The following is a 19,281-nucleotide window of genomic DNA, read 5'->3' as shown; positions in this document are numbered from 1 at the left end:
CTCTCAAGATTTTGGACCTTCTAGGCACAAATAAATACTTGTTGAAGTCTCCTTACCATGTTCTGAACACACACTGCCACTATTGGACTGATTAATTTAGATGGTAACATTTCAGAGTATTACACAGTATAATTTTTCAGTGACAAAAATGTTAAATAGATAACCTTTCTGAACTGGTAAATTTATGGGAAAGTGACTTCTTCTGTTACTATAACCTCTTAAAACAATGTCTAATAAATAAAACAAAATTACTCAAAACCAGTCTACCAAATGTGTGTGTGTGTGTGCATCATATACACATGCACATGTTCCTGAGTGCACATGTGAACAATTTTCCCACCTACACAATAAGCTGACTCTTTTGTAATACGATATATTCATGACAAAACAGTAAGTCCTGATTGATGCAAACACACATTCCCATACCCTTTTCAGATCTAAGCTCTTCAGTGTCCTTTATCAGTTGTTCGATTTCTGATAGGAGTTCCAAGTTCTTCTTCTCTGAATCTTTTAGTTTACTTAAATAAGAAAAACAAAGAAAACATGTCATTAATTTTTTATTGCTGACTAGGGAGGCATCTTGTATGTAGCTCACTAAATTAGTTTAAATGTCAGTCATGCTAAATCATGGTACTGCAAACCACTCTAGGCAGGATGAATACAGCCTGTCACCTGCTATTATATAAATTAAGTTTTATTAGAACACAATCAGAATCATTCATTTCAGTACTGACTATAGTTGTCCTTACACTATAATAGCACAGTTGAGTAGCTCTGAGGGAGGCTATATAGTCCTTGAAACCTAAAATATTTACTACCTGGTCCTTTATAGAAAAAGTTTCCTGGCCCTGAGCTACATTACTAACTTTAAAAATGTTATAAAATCAGTTGATTTTAGAGTTGTTATATTTTATTCATAAACACCCATAAAAGTAGAACATATTTGTAAGTTTATAATTATCAATTTGGTTTATATACCTGTTTTATGGATATTTTAAGTGTAAGCTCTGTGTCCTGGGCACAGGAAAATTATATTTATTCCAAATTACAACAGAGAATGACATTCAGTAGGTCTTTATACTGTGTTTCATTCATATTCTCCAGAAAAACTTCTGTTCTTTTTAACGCCACATAAACACATGTAAGTAAAACATAATTCATGTGTGTCATTTATAACAAACAGTTCATAATTCAACAGGGGTGCCATATATCTGGCCTTTGATTTGATTCAAAATATTAATGGGTGCAGTTTAAAGTCTAAGGCTGTGATCACACCATCAAAAGTGAATTTATAGCCCTGTATTTTTTCTCTTGCTTTTGGAACTTTTAGTATTCTGAGCACCAAAAGGATCTTTGTGTTTATAGTTTCATTTGAAATGTGAACTTTGTTTTCTTCCTCTGTATCACCTATACTGACTTTTTAAAAAATACTAATCCCTGAGCCACATCCCTAATCTGTTTTTTTTTTTTTTTTTTTAAATTTCAGACAGAGTGTCACTAAGTTGCTTATTGACATGCTAAATTGTTGAGATTGGCTTTGAACTTGTGATCCTCCTGCCTCAGCTACTGAAGCTGCTGGTACTACAGGCATGTGCCACCATGTCCAGCTTACACTTTTTTTTTTAATTAAAAAGAAAATTTTAAAAATGTTGATGGATCTTTATTTTATGCATTTATTTATATGCAGTGCTGAGAATTGAAACCGGTGCCACACACGTTAGGCAAGTGCTCTACCACTGAGCCACAACCACAGTCCAAGCTTATAATTTTTTTGTTGTATTTTTTGTAATACTGAGAATCAAACCCAGGGCTTCGTGCATGCTAGGTGAGTGCTGTACCACTAAACCACATTCTCAGCCCCTAACTGATTTTGAAATCATATTTATATCCAATCCAATTATAATTTTTCATTTTATCATTTATATATTCAGAGTATGATTTTCTCTACTGTTGTGACAATAGAGGGAATGTGTTCATTAGCTAACAGCCTCTAAGACTAGGAGATTCTATTTTTTAGGAAATACAGAAACATGAAAAATAAGTATAATCAAAAGATATTCTGCCCTTATGAAATTTACCGTCAATAGAATCTTTACATGTAAAAGACCAAGGGTAGAGATCACAATTTTCAAATAATTCTATTTTGTTCTGACCATATGTTGCAATTTCACACAAATATATTTTTTTCTTTGTGGTATTAGGGATTAATCCAAGATCCTTGAACATGACAGACAAGTGCTCTACCACTAAGCTATACCGCCAGTCTTTTTAAAAATTTTACTTTGAGACAGGGTCTCACTCAGTTGCCCAGGCCAGCCTTGAACTTGATCCTCTTGCTTCAGTCTCCCAAGTATCTGGGATTACAAATTTGTGCCACTACAACTGGAAAATATGATATTCCTTCTCCTCCCACTCCCCAATACTGGAACTGAACCTAGGAGTGCTCTACCACTGAGCTTTATTTCCAGCCCTTTTTATTATTTTTTAAACTTTAGACAGTGTCTTACTAAGTTGCTGAGATGGGCCTCGAGCTTATGATCTTCCTGCGTCAACTGCTCAAGTCACTGGGATAATAGGTTTGAGTTGGTGTGTCCAGAACAAATATGATATTCTTGAACATGAGAAAAATTTAGATTAATAAACTATGAGAGTTAACTAAACTTTACAAATAAGGGGAAAATAAACAATGAAATATTATTAATTCTACTTTATGGACAAGCGAGAGGAAAATGAGGCTGTATAGAAATCTTACTGGGGCTGGGGCTGGGGCTGGGGCTTAGCGGTAGCACACTTGTCTGGCATGAGTAAGGCACTGGATTCGATTCTCAGAACCACATATAAATAAATAAAATGAAAGCCTATCAACAACTAAAAAATACATTTAAAAAAACCCTTATCACTACTTACAGAGCTTGAAAGCATCTGATCCTTTTTCAAATCTTTTTTTTAAGCACTAGGCAGATAAGCAAACATGTAATATTTCTCTAAACAATTGTTAAAAACCTAAGAAATGATTCTACTTGGACTAGATTTTTTCAATCTTACCATTCTGTTATGATGTTAGCTGCTTTAACTTTATTCAGCTCTTCTTGGATGGCCTGTTTGGCTCTTATTTCTGCATCCAGAGCTGACTGCAATTCCAGTCTAGCTGACATATCCAGTTTTGCAAAACGACGCATTTTCCAGGGCATATCCTATAAAGTAAAAAGAGTGTGTTTTTAGCTCCCTATTTTAAACATTTAAACTTAATAATCCAGGTGAATTCGAAAGCTACTTATAAGCACCAACCATTTTCACTTAGAATAGAAATATTATTTACAAAAATGTTTTTCATTAAACTCAGAAATAACGGTCAATATTCACATACAAATGAATATTTCCTAACAGTTATTTTCAATAATGACTATTCATATGGACTATTGTTAAGCATTTATGTGTTGTTTTCCTAAACTGGTAAAGACTTAAACTAACTGATTTCTCTTGAAAACTTACAGCAGGCTAATGCCTAGGAGAATTGACATAAATAATCAGATTTATGATAGTGTTTTTTGAGCCTTGTAATCTAATATGATAAGCTTCTATGCAAAATGGAAGAGCTTACAGTTGCTCGTGTACCCAAGCTGGCACTTCTTAATGCTTCCAATTCTTCAGTCATTTTAGAAGCTAAGGCCTGAAGATAGCCTCGGGCATCCTTTTCATCACTGACCCTAAAATACACACACATGAAGACAGAAATAAAGCACAAAAGTAAAACAGAAAAACTTCAGTGACAGATACGCTATTTTAAAGTTTCATAAAGAAGCAATAGAAGACTTCCAAAATGGCGGAGTAGAGGAGAACTTGTTACTGGTGTGACTCCGAGTGAATGGTCAGACACTCTCCCTCATAGGGGCGCCCTTTCACGAATTTAAGCTTCATGGAGCCTGTGACAGGATTTTAAACAGTGGTTGGTTTCAAGCGCAGCCCAGAATGCGAGAAAATCTGAGTCCCTCCAGGCAAGGAAACCGGCCAGCAGCGCAGCAGCCCAGGAACCCGCAGCAGACGGGTGGAGTTGAGCCCTGCGGAGTTCTGGCAGCATAGGGACACAGATTTACAGATCCTTTGGAGCTAGAGCGTGCCAGACTGCGACCCGCGACTCCGCAGGGCACCGGAGGAGGACTGAAGTCTGGACTTATTGGAGAAATAGCCCAGCTCCCTCCTCCTCACTGGACACCCGGACACCGAAATGGGCAGTCACCATCTTGGAAAATCCACCTCCTCAGCTTTGGGTGGTTGTTACAGGCAACAAGTTTTTGGCATCAGAACAGGTGTGTGATTTCCAGCACCCCAGCAGTGATAACTCAAAACCTTTCTCGCCAGCTCTTGGTGGCCATGTATCAGAGCTGAGTGAAACTGAAAAGGTGCCTGATCTCCAACTCCCCCTCCCACAGCTGTGATAACCCAAAACATTTCTCGCCAGCTCTGGGTGAGCATGGCTATCAGAGGGAATAAGACAAAACAGGTTGCCGGTTTCCAACTTCCCCTCTCCACAGCTGTGATGACTTGGTGACTACCCAACACAGAGGTAGTTCTCAGCAGAGCACCGCAAGCCCAGAGTGAACCCAGGACTATGGAGAAGAGTTCCAGTCACTGGGACCTAGAGGGCAGGAGAAGTGAGGGGGATAGACCTGGAACAACCCAATGAGACCGGGACTGGAGAGGCACCCGGCAGGGGAGGGAGAGCCACCTCACAAGGATCGCTTCCTCCACCTGAGGGCAGAGACTCAACCTGGAATGCACAATGAAACCTACTGGAAGAGAAGAAAACAGAATTCTAAGAGTGCATTTTTTTTCCTGTTTCCTTCTTTCCTTTTATCTTTTTCTTCTAACTTTTCCTCTTTTTTCATTTCTTTTTCTTATCTCTTCCCCCCTTTTTCTTCTTCTTTTCTTTTGACTTTTCTTTCTCCTTGGATTCCTCTCCCAACCGTTACTACTTCTACTACGTGTAATTTACTAAATGCAAGTAGATGAATGTTTCTATGCTTCTTATTATCCTCCCACATACTTAGCTACCCTAAATTACCTCTGTAATTCCTGTCTATTCTCCTGTTAATAACTTCATTAGAGTTCTCCAAAGTAGCTAAGATGTATAAACCCCCATACCCTCACATCTTTCCTGCTAAAGTCCTACACCCGACCCTCAGTTCTCTGTACGCCACCAGAATCTATAAGCCTTTTATGAAGCTAATGAATTTATTTTAAATTACAATTGAATCCAACATCTCTAGACATTATCTCCCATCACAAAGGAGAGCTCTCAGAACTATACAAGAGCAATACAAATCTATAGGAGAAAAATAAGAACACAACAGTCACACAGAGCTGGAAAGAAATGTGAGCAACATGAAAAAAAACAAGGGAAAAAAGGACCACAAACAATGCAGGACAACTCAATAATAGAGGAGTTAAAACTACAACAGAAAGAATGTCAGATAAAGATTTCAAGATATACATGCCTCAAATGATCTGGAGTCTCAAGGAAGACCTTAGACAGTAAATGCAGACAATGAAAGATCACTTTGACAATGAATTAGATAAACAAATCCAAGAAGCAAAAGATCAACTCTACAGGGAGATAGAGGTTATACAAAAAAATCAAACACAAATCCTGGAAATGAAGGAAATTGTAAACCAAATTAAAAACTTAAATGAGAGTATCACCAGCAGAGTAGAACAATTAGAAGTCAGAACATCAGACAACAAAGACAAAGTATATCATCTCAAAAAGAGTCTAGACTGCTCAGAAAGGCTGATAAGAAACCACGAGCAGAACATCCAAGAAATTTGGGATAACATAAAGAGACCAAATTTAAGAGTTATTGGATTAGAGGAAGATATAGAGGTCCAAACCAAAGGAATAAGCAATCTGTTCAATGAAATAATTTTAGAAAACTTTCCAGACATGAAGAATGAAACGGAAATCCAAATCCTAGAAGCCTACAGGACACCGAATGTATAAAACCACAAGAGATCCACACCAAGACACATTATAATGAAAATACCCAACATACAGAACAAGGAGAGAATTTTAAAAGCCACAAGAGAAAGGAAGCAGATGACATTTAGAGAGGTAAACCAATTAGGTTAACAGCTGATTTTTCAACACAGATTCTGAAAGCTAGAAGATACTGGAACAATGTATTTCAAACGCTGAAAGATAATGGGTTCCAACCAAGAATCTTGTATCCAGCAAAATTAAGCTTCAGGTTTGATAATGAAATAAACACCTTCCAAGATAAACAAAAATTAAAAGAATTTTCAGCAAGAAAACTGGAGCTTCAAATCATCGTTGGCAAAACATTACATGAAGAGGAAATGAAAAATAACAACGAAAATCGACAGTGGGAGGTAGTACAGTAAAACTAATCAAAGAGGAAAAACAAATCAAGTTAAATAACAAAACAAACATGGCTGGAAGTACAAACCATATCTCAACAGTAATCCTAAATGTTAATGGCTTAAACTCACCAATCAAAAGACAGGCTAGTAGACTGGATTAAAAAAAAAGATCCAACAATATGCTGCCTACAGGAGACTCATCTGATAGGAAAAGACATAAACAGACTGAAGATGAAAGGTTAGGAAAATCCCACTACTCACATGGACCTTGGAAGCAAGCAGGGATGTCTATACTCATATCAAATAAAACAAACTTCAGGCCAAAGTTAATCAAAAGGTATAAAGAAGGACACTACATACTGCTAAGGGGAACCATTCACCAACAAGACATAACAATCATTAATATATATGCCCCAAACAATGGTGCAGCTATATTCATCAAACAAACTCTTCTCAAGTTCAAGAGACAAACAGATCACAACACAATAATCAAGGGTGATTTTAACATACCTTTCTCACCACTGGACAGATCTTCCAAACAAAAGTTGAATAAAGAAACTATACAACTCAATAACACAATTAATAACTTAGACTTAATTGACATATATAGAATATATCAACCAACATCAAATGGATACACTTTGTTCTCAGCAGCACATGGATCCTTTTCAAAAATAGACGATATATTATGCCATAGGGTAACTCTTAGCAAATACAAAGGAGTAGAGATATTACCATGCATTTTTTCTGATCATAATGGAATGAAATTGGAAATCAATGATAAAATAAGGAAGAAAAATTCCTACATCACATGAAAAATGAACAATATACTACTAAATGAACAATGGGTTACAGGAGACATCAAGGAGGAAGTTAAAAAATTCTTAGAGATAAATGAAAACAAAGACACAACATATCGAAATCTCTGGGACACTATGAAAGCAGTACTAAGAGGAAAATTCATTCCATGGAGTTCATTCCTTAAAAGAAGAAAAAGCCAACAAATAAATGATCTCACACTAATCTCAAAGCCCTAGAAAAAGAAGAACAAATCAGCAGCAAATGCAATAGAAGGCAAGAAATAATTAAAATCAGAGCTGAAATCAATGAAATTGAAATAAAAGAAACTGAAAAACTGACAAAACTAAAAGTTGGTTCTTTGAAAAAATAAATAAGACTGACAGACCCTTAGCCATGCTAATGAAGAGAAGAAGAGAGAGAAACCAAATTACTAGCATATGGGATGAAAAAGGCAATATCACAACAGACACTACAGAAATACAGAAGTTAATTAGAAATAATTTTGAAACCTTATACTCCAATAAAATAGAAGATAGTAAAGGCTTTGATAATTTCCTTAAGTCATATGATCTGCCCAGATTGAATCAGGAAGATACACACAAGTTAAACAGACCAATATTAAGTGAGGAAATAGAAGAAGCCATCAAAAGACTACCAACCAAGAAAAGCCCAGGACCGGACAGAAACAGCAGAGTTTTACAAGACCTTTAAAGAAGAACTAATACCAATACTCTTCAATCTATTTCAGGAAATAGAAAAAGAGGGAGTACTTCCAAATTCATTCTACGAGGCCAATATAATCCTCATTCAAAAACCAGAAAAAGACAAAGAAAGAAAACTTCAGACCAATATCTAATGAATTTAGATGCAAAAATCCTCAATAATAACTGGCAAATTGGATACAAAAACATATCAAGAAGATCATGCACCATGATCAAGTGAGATTCATCCCTGGGATGCAAGTTGGTTCAACATAGGAAAATCAATAAATGTAATTCATCACATCAATATACTTAAAGATAAGAACCATATGACCATCTTGATCCAGAAAAAGCATTTGACAAAAGACAGCACGCCTTTATGTTCAAAACACTAGAAAAGCTAGGGATAACAGGAATACCTCAACATTGTAAAAGCTATCTACACTAATCCTCATCCAGAAAAATTGAAGGCATTCCCTCTAAAATCTGGAACAAGACAGGGATGCCCTCTCTCACCACTTCTATTCAACATAGTTCTTGAAGCACTGGCCATAGCAATTAGACAGATGAAAGAAATTAAAGGAATAACTATAGGAAAAGAAGAACTTAAACTAGCACTATTTGCTGATGATGTGATTCTATACCTAGAAGACCCAAAAGGCTCTACCAAGAAAATTCTAGAACTAGTAAATGAATTCAGCAAAGTGGCAGGACATAAAATCAACACCCATAAATCAAAGGCATTCATGTATATCAGTGACAAATCCTCTGAAATGGAAATGAGAAAAACTACCCATTCACAATATCCTCAAAAAAAATACTTGGGAATCAACAATAGAGGTGAAAGATCTATACAATGAAAACTATAGAACCCTAAAGAGAGAAATAGAAGAAGACCTTAGAAGACAGAAAGATATACCTTGCTTATGGATAGGTAGAATTAATATTATTAAAATGGCCATATTACCAAAAGCACTTTACAGATTCAATGAGATTCCAATCAGAATCGCAATGGCATTCCTCACAGAAATAGAAAAAGCAATTATGAAATTCATCTGGAAAAATAAGAGACCCACAATAGCTAAAGCAATTCTAAGCAGAAGAAGATATACAGTCAATCAACAAATACACGAAAAAATGCTCACCATCTCTAGCAATCAGAGAAATGCAAATTAAAACTACTCTAAGATACCATCTCACTCCAGTAAGAATGGCAGCCATTATGAAGTCAAACAACAACAAGTGCTGGCGAGGATTCGGGGGAAAAAAGGTACACTCATACATTGCTGGTGGGACTGCAAATTGGTGCAGCCAATCTGGAAAGCAGTATGAAGATTCCTTGGAAAGCTGGGATGGAACCACCATTTGACCCAGCTATACCCCTTCTTGGTCTATACCCAAAGGACCTAAAAACAGCATACTACAGGGACACAGCCACGTCAATGTTTATAGTAGCACAATTCACAATAGCTAGACTGTGGAGCCAACCTAGATGCCCTTCAATGGATGAATGGATTTTAAAATGTGGCATTTATACACAATAGAATATTACTCAGCACTAAACAATAACAAGATCATGGCATTTGCAGAGAAATGGATGGCATTAGAGCAGATTATGCCAAGTGAAGTTAGCCAATCACAAAAAACCAAATGCTGCATGTCTTTTCTAAGGGGGATGACTCAAATTGGGGTAGGGAAGAAGAGCATGGGAAGAAGATTACCTCTAGATAGGGAAGAAAGGTGGGAGGGAAAAGAAGGGAGAAGGGGAATTGCATGGAAAGTGGAAGGAGACCCTCATCGTTATACAAAATACATGTATGAAGATGTGAGGAAAAAAGAATAGTGTCACCTTAGATTGGGTAGAGAGAAATGATGGGAGGGGAGAGGAGGGAATGGGGGGAAAGTAGAATGAAATAGACATTATTATTATTACTGTGTGTATATACGTGACTGCATGACCAATGTGATTCTGCAATCTGTACACTCAGAAAAATGAGAAATTATATCCCATCTAATTCAAATGTATAATATGTCAAGGTCATTGTACTGTCATGTGTAACTAATTAAAACAAATAAAAAATTTTTAAATAAATAAGCAATAGAGATTTAATGATGTTCTTAAGTAATTTCTTTCCAAAGGTCTATCACATGCCATGACCTGTCAACAGATGGGAAGAGGTTCACAAATCAGTTACACACAAATTAAAGCTGGCGATGTTTTAAAAAGCCCATGTTACAACTAACTATTTAGAATACAAAGAAAGACACTGGTACAGTAACAATGAAAAAAAAAAAAACTATATATTTTTTTTAAATGTTTTTTTTTAAGAGAGAGTGAGAGAGGAGAGAGAGAGAGAGAGAGAGAGAGAGAGAGAGAGAGAGAGAGAATTTTTAATATTTATTTTTTAGTTCTCGGCGGACACAACATCTTTGTTGGTATGTGGTGCTGAGGATCGAACCCGGGCCGCACGCATGCCAGGCGAGCGCGCTACCGCTTGAGCCACATCCCCAGCCCCAAAAAAACCTATATTATTTAAGTGGCCAGATTTTAAAAATATCTCTTTCCCCAGACACTATCTCTTGCCTCTTGCTTTCAGGCCATCTGGTTAAGTGTACTTATACTCATCCACTTAGTTTTTAAAAACAGTTTTAGAGGGAGTTCTCTCATCTCTTCATTGGCTAAGTAATTAAAATATATTTTTAATTCCACAATAATCATTGCTATACAGATGGTTATCGTCCCTACTACACCTTTTAGTTTCAATTTTATGACAGACCTTCTATAATTCAAAAGGATTCCTTGTTCTAGCTGCCCCAATCCAAAATTTCCTGTTTTTTTCTCCCTCCGATCATTAAGCTATTTAGTCTAATCCCTCTAATATTTAACCCTCATTCACTCCAATACATTACTTGAAGGATAATTTTTGCCTCAACTATTTTGCTGAAATTATCAAAAATCAAAAATTAATTTTGATAATTAAAAATTATCAAAATCAAATAAACATTCAGATGAAATTATCACCAAAGTTTAGATTACGTAGAAAACAGAACTTCAGGCCTTGAAAACAAGGCATATAAACTTAAACACTCGAAAGCAGTATTGAAAAATAAAGACCATGATCAAAACATACCAAGAACTTAGACAAAAATAACACCACACTTAAGAGTCACTGGGCTGGGCATGGTGGTGTACACCTGTAATCCTTAGCAACTCAGGAAGCTGAGGCAGAAAGACTACAAGTTCAAAGCCAGTCTCAGCATTTTAGCAAGGCCCTCAGCAACTTTGCGAGACCTTGTCTTAGAATGTAAAAAAAGACTGGGGGGACTGGGGTTGTGGCTGAGAGGTAGAGCGCTTGCCTAGCACATGCAAGGTGCTGAGCTCAATCCTCAGCACCACATAAAAAAATAAATAAATAAAATAAAGGTATTGTGCCCAACTACAACTAAAAAATATTAAAAAAAAAAAAAAGCTGGGGATATGGCTTAGTAGTTAAATGTCCCTGGTTTCCATCCCTGGTACCAAAAAAGAAAGTCATTGGGATTAAAGAGGGCATAGAGATACAGCCTAAAGGCACTGAGAATTTTTTCAGTGAAATAACAGCATAAAAATTTTCAAACATTAGGAATGATATGGACATCTGCAGACAGGATGCAAATTAAACCCCAAATAGATAAGACTGAAAAAGAACCTTTCCAAGACGCATCATAATCAAAATGCCTAATATGCAGAATAAGTATAGATATTAAAAGCCACAGAGAAATATGTCAGGTCACATTTAGTGGTAAACTCAACCCAAACTCTAAATTACCAGAAGGCTTAAAAGATAATCCAAGCTTTGAAAGAAAACAACTGCCAACCAAGATTACTATTCCAGGAAAGCTATCCTTCAGAATTAAAGCTGAAACAAAATCTTTCCAAGGTAAGGATAAACTGAAAGAATTCATGAATACTAAACCAGCTCTACAGAAAATACTTCAAGAAACATTGTACACACAACTCAAAACAAACTCCAGAACTCTTGAATGCATAAAGTTCACTAGAGTAACAATTAAACAAAATTGAAAATTAAGAATAAATTAAATATGTGAAACAAACCAAAATGGCAGGAAATGGCCTCAACTCTATAATTAAAATACATCAAGTGGCAGAGTGAATTAAAAAATAAGAATCAATTACAGGCTTTGTGGAATAGACTCATTTTTGTTTTGTTTTCATATTTTTAGCTGTAGATGGACACAGTGCCTTTATTTATTTATTTTTACGTGGTGCTGAGAATCAAACTCAGTACCTCCTAAGTTCTAGGGAAGTGCTCTAAGACGGAGCTACAGCCCCAGCCCCTGGAAGAGACTCATTTATAGGTAAAGATACCCACAGGCTGAAAGTAAAAGGATGGAAAAAGATAATCCATGCCCATGTTGTCTGAAAAAAAGAAAGAGTAGCTATTGTCATAACCAATAAAGCATATTTCAAGCAAAAAATCAATCAGAAAAGACAAGGAAGGTCACTAAATACTGGTAAAGGAAATAAGTCAATGATAAGATATGATGATGGTCAATACTTCTTAAGATATTAAGTTCCAGATAGACCCCCAATACAATAATACTAGGCCATTTCAACACACCAATCTTACCAATAGATAGGTCATCCAGATACTTGTAATCTAAATAATAATTCAAACAGACTTAACATATATCTATAGAATAATTCATCCAACAACAGCTGAATTCACTTTCTTCTCACAGCAGCTCATGGAACCCTTTCAAAAACAAACCATATTGTACTGTCACAAAGCAAGTCTTAAAAACACAAAAATTCAATATAAACTCTTGCAGCTCATGAGATCATAAAGAAATAAAATTAGAAATCAACAGTAAGACAAATTATAGAAAACACAAACACATGGAGATTGAACAATACTCTTTTGAATGAGAAATCGATCAAAGAAGAAATGAGAAAAGAAATAAAAACATTCCTAGAATCAAATGAGAATAGTGACACAATGTACTAAAATCTCTGGAACACTATGAAGGCAGTTTCAAAAGGAAAGTTTATAGCATTACGTACCTACATTAAAAAAAAAAGAAAAAAAAAAAACAACACTCAGAAAGATCCCAAATAAACAATCTAATGCTACATCTCAAGGACCTAGAAAAGAAGGAACTAATTCTAAAACCAGAATACGACAGAAAATAATTAAGATCAAATCCAAAATTAATGAAATAGAAAATAGAAAAAAAATAGGAAAAATCAATGCAACAAGGAATAGATTTTTGGAAAAAACAAGCAAGATTGATAAACCCTTAGACAAACTAAACAAAAGAAAGAGAAAAAAGACGAAAATCAAGAAGCTGTCACCACAGACATTTATGAAGTCCAGGGAATCATTAGGAACTATTTTGAAAACTTATATTTCAATAAAATAGAAAATCTAAAAGATACTGACAAATTTCTAGACACCCTGACCTTCCCAAATTGAATCAGGCTATAGAAAACCTAAACAGACCAAAATCAAGCAACAAGATTGAAACAGGAATAAAAAGCCTTCCAATAATGAAAAACTTGGGAACAGATGGATCCTTGGCTGAGTTCTACCAGACCTTCAAAGAACTAATGCCAATCCTTCTAAATTTTTTCCATGACAGAATGTGAGGAAACACTCCCAAATTCATTCTATGAAACCAGTATGCCCTGATTACAAGACCAGATAAAGATACATCAAGGAAAGAAAACTACAGACCAATATCTCTGATGAACACAGATGCAAAAATTCTTAAGAAAATATTAGCAATTAGCATTCAAAAAGATATTAAGAAGATTGTGCTCACTGATCAGGTGTTGGATTCATCCCAAATTGGCAAGGTTGGTTCAACATATGCAATTAAACAAATATAATTCATTACATAAAGAGAATCAAGAGAAAAAATGAAATGATCATCTCAATAAACGCAAGAAAAAGTCTTTGACAAAATCCAGAACCCATTCATGCTAAAAACAATGAAGAAACTAGGTTTAGAAGGAACTTAATATCATAAAGGCTATATGACAAAACCAAAGACAACAACATACTAACTGAAGAAAACCTAAAAGAATTTCCTCTAATATCAAGAATAAGAAAAGGATATTCACTCTCACATACTCCTATACAATATAGTTATAGAAATGCTAGTCAAAGCTAACAGGCAAGAGAAGGAAATTGAAGGGATAAAAATAGGAAAAAGAAGAAATCGAATTACCTCTGTTTGCTGATAACAGGATCCTATATATAGAAGATCTAAAAAACTACCAGAAGACTTCTAGAATTCACAAACAAATTCAGCAAAGTAGTAGGATATAAGATCAACATACATAAATCAGTAGCTTTCCATATACTCAAATAATGAATCTGCTGAGAGAGAAATCAGGAAAATAATTCCATTCACAATAAACTAAAAAATGAATAAATAAAAACGTGGGGATAAATCTACAGAGGTGAAAAACCTATAAAATGAAAATTAAACAACACTGAAGAAAGAAATTTAAGAAGACCTTAGAAGATAAAAAGAATGCCCATGTTCTTGGTAGGCCAAATTAATGTTGTCAAAGAGTCACATTAGTGAAAATCATCTACAGATTCAATGTTATCCCTGTCAAAAAAAAATGACATTTTTCAAAAAACTAGAAAGAAAAACAGCCCTAAACTTCACAGAGAAGAATAAAAGACCCAGAATAGCCAAAGCAATCCTGAGCAATGACAGCAAAGCTGGAAGCATGGGAGCAACATCTCAAATTATACTGTAGAGCTACAGTAATGAAAAAACAGTATGGTCGTGGTATAAAAACAGATATGAAGATCAATGGAATAGAAGATACAGAGACAAATGCACACATATACAGGCATCTGATCCTTGACAAAGTTTCCAAAAATATACACTGGATGAAAAACAGCCTTTCTAAACAAATAGTAATGGGAAAACTAGATATCCAGATGTAGATAAATGAACCAGGATCCCTGTCTTTCACCCTACACAAAAATCAACTCAAAGTGGATCAAAGACCTAGGAAGTAGACCAGAATACTACACTTGCTAGAAGACACACAGGATCAGCACTCTACCATATTGACATAGGCACCAACTTCCTTAAAAGACTCCAAAAGCTCAAGAAATAAAACCAAAAATCAATAAGTGGATAGCATTAAATTAAAAAGCTTGTATACAGTAAAGGAAATAAGAGTGTGAGGAGGATCCTAATTACACTAAGTTATAGTCCATGAATTTATATGCCAAAATATACTCTACTGTCATGTATATCTAAAAATACTGTCATGTATTTTTAAAAAGAAAAGAAAAAAAGTGAGGAGGGAGCCTATATAATGGGAGAAAATCTTGTTGCCAGCTACTCTTCTGACAGGAGATTAACATCCAGAATATAAAAGAACTCAAAAAGCATAACACACACATAAAAAAAATAATAACCCAATCAACAAATGGGCAAATGATCTAAAAAGAAATTTCTCGAAAGAAGAAATGCAAATAACAAACAAGCATTAAAAGAAAAACATAGCAAATCAAAATTGCTATGGTTTGGATATGAGGTGTCCCCCAAAAGAGTTCATGTTAGTGAAATGATTAGATTCTGTAAGCTGTCACCTATTTATAGGTAGGTGGGGCATGGCTGGAAAAAGTAGATCTCTGCAGGTGTACTGGGAACTGTATTTTGTTCCTGGCTCCTTGCTCTCTATTTGCCATTTGCCAAGGGCTGAGCAGCTCTCCTCCACCAGGACTTTCTGCCATGATGTTCTGCTTCACTTCAGAGCCACAACAATAGAATTAGCCAGCCATGGACTGAAACTCGAAAACTATATACCCCAAATAAACTTTTCCTCCAGGTTGTTGTTCTCCGGTATTTTGGTTACAATGACAAAAAGCTGACTAACATAAAACTACACTAAAACACTGAGAATACAAATAATAATTGCTGGTGAGAATGTGTGGAAAAATGTACACTTATACACTGTTGGTAGGACTGAAAAGTAGTAGACTGCTTTGAAAAACAATATGGAGATTCCTCAAATATAGTATCACCATGTATTCAAACTATCTCACTCCTTGGTATTAATCCAAAAAGTCTAAAATCAGCATACTAGAGTGATTCATGCATACCAATGTTTATATGACTGCAATCTACAACAGCTAAGTTATGGAACAACCTGGTCCCTGTCAATAGACAAATGGATAAAGAAAATGTGGTATATATATACAATGGAGTTTTACTCATTCATAAAGATGAATGAAATTATATCATCTGTAGGTAAATGGATAGAATTGGAGAACATCATGGTAATAAAGATGAATGAAATTATATCATCTGTAGGTAAATGGATAGAATTGGAGAACATCATGGTAAGTAAAATAAGCCAAAGGTCAAATGTTTTCTTTCATATGAGGAAGCTAGACAGGGAAAAAAAAGGAATTAAATGTGTATGTATGTGGGGTTGAATCTCATGAAAATATACAAGGGAGACTGTTTGGTTTGGATATGAGGTTTTCTCCTCTAAGCTCAAGTGTTAAGCAATGCAGGAATGTTCAGAGATGAAATGATTATATTATGAGAACTTATAGCATGACCAGTGGATGAATACATTTGATGGATTAACAATTTGAATGTATTACTAGAGGTAACCTGTAGGCAGGAAGGGCATGGCTGGAGTAAGTAGATGGCTGGAGGAAGTAGGTCACTGGGAGCATGTCCTTATGGATTATATTTTGTCCCTGGCTCCCTCCTTGTTCATATTCATTCTCATTCATTCATTCTCATTCATTCTCTCTCTCTCTCTCTCCCTCCCCCCCTCCCCCCACCCCCCCTTCCTGGCTGCCACGGGCTTAGCAGTTTTCTTCCACTATGCTCTTCTGCCTTATCTCAGGCCCACACTGATGGAATTGGCTGACTAGCAACTGAACTTTTGAAACTGTGAGCCAAAATATATTTATCCTCCTCTAAGTTGTTCTTGTCAGGCATTTTGATCACGACAACAAAAAGCTGCCTAACACAGAGATCAATAGAATAGAGGAAGGGGACTGAGAGGGAGAGCAAGGGGAAGAACTGGGAAATGAAATCTTCAAAATTATGCTATGTCCATGTGTGAATATACCACTTATATATATACACTATAATACAACAATTAAACAAATGGTTAACAACAACAATAACCACAGAAGGGAGATAAGTAGAGCAAACAGATCAGGGTGAGAAAGGGGGAGAGGGATAGGGAAAGTACTTGGGAATGAGATTGATCAAGTTAAGTGCATATATGAATAAGGTAAAATGAATCTCACTACTGTTTACAATTAAAATGTACCAATTAAAAGGATAAAACAAATATTATGACACTGGATACAACGGAAAGACAGAAGAAGATATATAAGAGTTCTTTTTAAAAAAAAATTACTTATTTTTATTCTTTTTAGTTATACATGACAGTAGAATGTATTTTGACATACATACATGGAATATAACTTATTCTAATTAGGATCCTATATTTGTGGTTGTACACCATGTGGAATTACCCGGGTTGTGTATTCAAATACAAGGATAGAAAAGTTCTGCCTGATTAATTCTCCTGTCTTTCAACATACAGTTCTAAAGAACTTGGGAGAGAGGACATGTACCACAGACTAATTAGTAACCTAGATTTTGAGTTAGACCTGGTTTCAAATCCTGGCTCTGCTCTTACCAGTTGTGCAAGTTTGGACACGTCACTAATGCCCTCTAACTTTGTTATCTACCTACAAAATAGGGATGATAATAATACCTATCATACGGAATTGTTGTGATAACTAAATGAAAATATACATGAATTTTTAGCTTCATGCCTAAATGATAATTGTTAGCTGAAGAGTTCTATAATTAAGCAAAACCAAATACTCAGTCATTGAGCAAAGTTATTAAAAAAATACTTTATTAAAAATAAAAATTAAAAAAGTGTTCATTCACTTTTTATTTTATTTAAGAAGGCTACTAATCTGAAAAAGTAAGGAAAATGGAAAAAATGCTTGAACCAAAATAAAAGCAAAGAAAATTAAAATTTCCAAGTAATTGTTTTATAGATACATAAAGAAACTATTTGTTTTGACAGAAAGCAAACATCTATCATATTCCAATAACGGCTAAAAAATTAGGGCACCTATTTTTATTAGGAAATAAAGTCCTCGTTGGATTCCACTTTATCCATATATATAAAATATGTAAATTTTGACAAGCATAATAATGATAATTTAATGAATTAATACAAAGGTTACTATAACTTAATAATAATTTTAAAAGGAGTCCTGAGATATTAGGGAACTGTTGATTAAACTGTAACCACAAAAAGTTTTAAAAATGCCATGTATGAATTAATATGTTATACTAATGAGCACAGAACCACCAGTTTCTAAATTTTTCTCAGGCTATTTCTTAAATAACTTGTATATAGCTGTTTTGATCTTAGAAGCCTGTGCTATAGAGCTTGTGGATAAGATTCTAAGGGCCAACTCTGTCTTTAGAGGGATTAACACTTTCTATTCTTAAAAAATATATATCAGATTTCAATAAAGCCATGTAAAGTTGGTATGGAGCATTTGCTGGAGTTGGGGAACAGGGAAACAACAGAAAACAGCAGAAACACAAAACATATTGAAAACACACATTAAAAAGAGAACTCACCACTGAATTATTTCCGTGATTTGGGCTTCCCAATGTGCAACTGATTCTTTCTTGTCTGCTATATCTTTCACCTCTTCTTCTAACTGTTGGTTGCGCATACTTAAATTCTCATACAAAGTAGTAAGCTGAAAGGCAGTTTTTAAAGTATGCATAACTTTTAGGACCAAGACTTCAAGGTGCTCAGACACCTATTATTACATCTGATAATTCACAATCTTCCACTCAAAAATTCTTGTCTTTTAATTATTACACATCTTCTGGTCACTGAATTTGCTAATAACAAGTACTCTGAATTCTCATGCTTCCTTTGCTTGTCCTTATACCCTACACTAAATCAGTTCTGGTTCTGTGAACATTCACATTTGTCAGAAGAATGTTATCATCATTATCTCTTTGTTTCTTTGTGTCTCTCAATTTGCAAATGTCTTTGTCATCTTTTTTTTTTTTTTTAAATCAAGTCATAAAGAATTTCAAGCACATTCAAAATGGGACAATACAAGTGAATGCCCATGAGCCCACCATCAATCTTGTTTCATTTACGCCCCTATTCTATTCCCCTTTTTCTTGTATTATTCTAAAAGAAATAACAGAAATTGTATATTCACCCACACATAGATCTGAAAATAAGATATATATACACATATAAGATATATGTAAGATAAATTGTATATTTACTCATATCTGAAAATAAGGCTATATCTTTTTAAATATAATTATA

At 35.0% G+C, this 19,281-nt stretch overlaps 1 protein-coding gene across 7 annotated transcripts in view; it reads right to left on the bottom strand.

The window, feature by feature from the left end:
- Cdc42bpa (CDC42 binding protein kinase alpha) overlaps positions 1-19,281 on the bottom strand; it is a 293,703-nt gene that overhangs the window by 76,060 nt on the left and 198,362 nt on the right. For all 7 annotated transcript variants that reach the window (XM_026405769.2, XM_026405772.2, XM_026405770.2 and 4 more), the window contains 4 exons: positions 18,564-18,688; positions 3,602-3,707; positions 3,046-3,194; positions 427-518 (listed from right to left, as the gene is read on the bottom strand). In XM_026405769.2, the coding sequence (XP_026261554.1) occupies positions 427-518; positions 3,046-3,194; positions 3,602-3,707; positions 18,564-18,688 (472 nt within the window). The remainder of the gene's footprint in view (positions 1-426; positions 519-3,045; positions 3,195-3,601; positions 3,708-18,563; positions 18,689-19,281) is intronic.

This window comes from Urocitellus parryii, chromosome 9, assembly GCF_045843805.1.
Source record: "Urocitellus parryii isolate mUroPar1 chromosome 9, mUroPar1.hap1, whole genome shotgun sequence".
NCBI classification, from domain to species: Eukaryota; Metazoa; Chordata; class Mammalia; order Rodentia; family Sciuridae; genus Urocitellus; species Urocitellus parryii.
The sequence above is the reverse complement of the archived record's forward strand: the minus strand, read 5'-3'. Positions and strand labels throughout refer to the sequence as shown.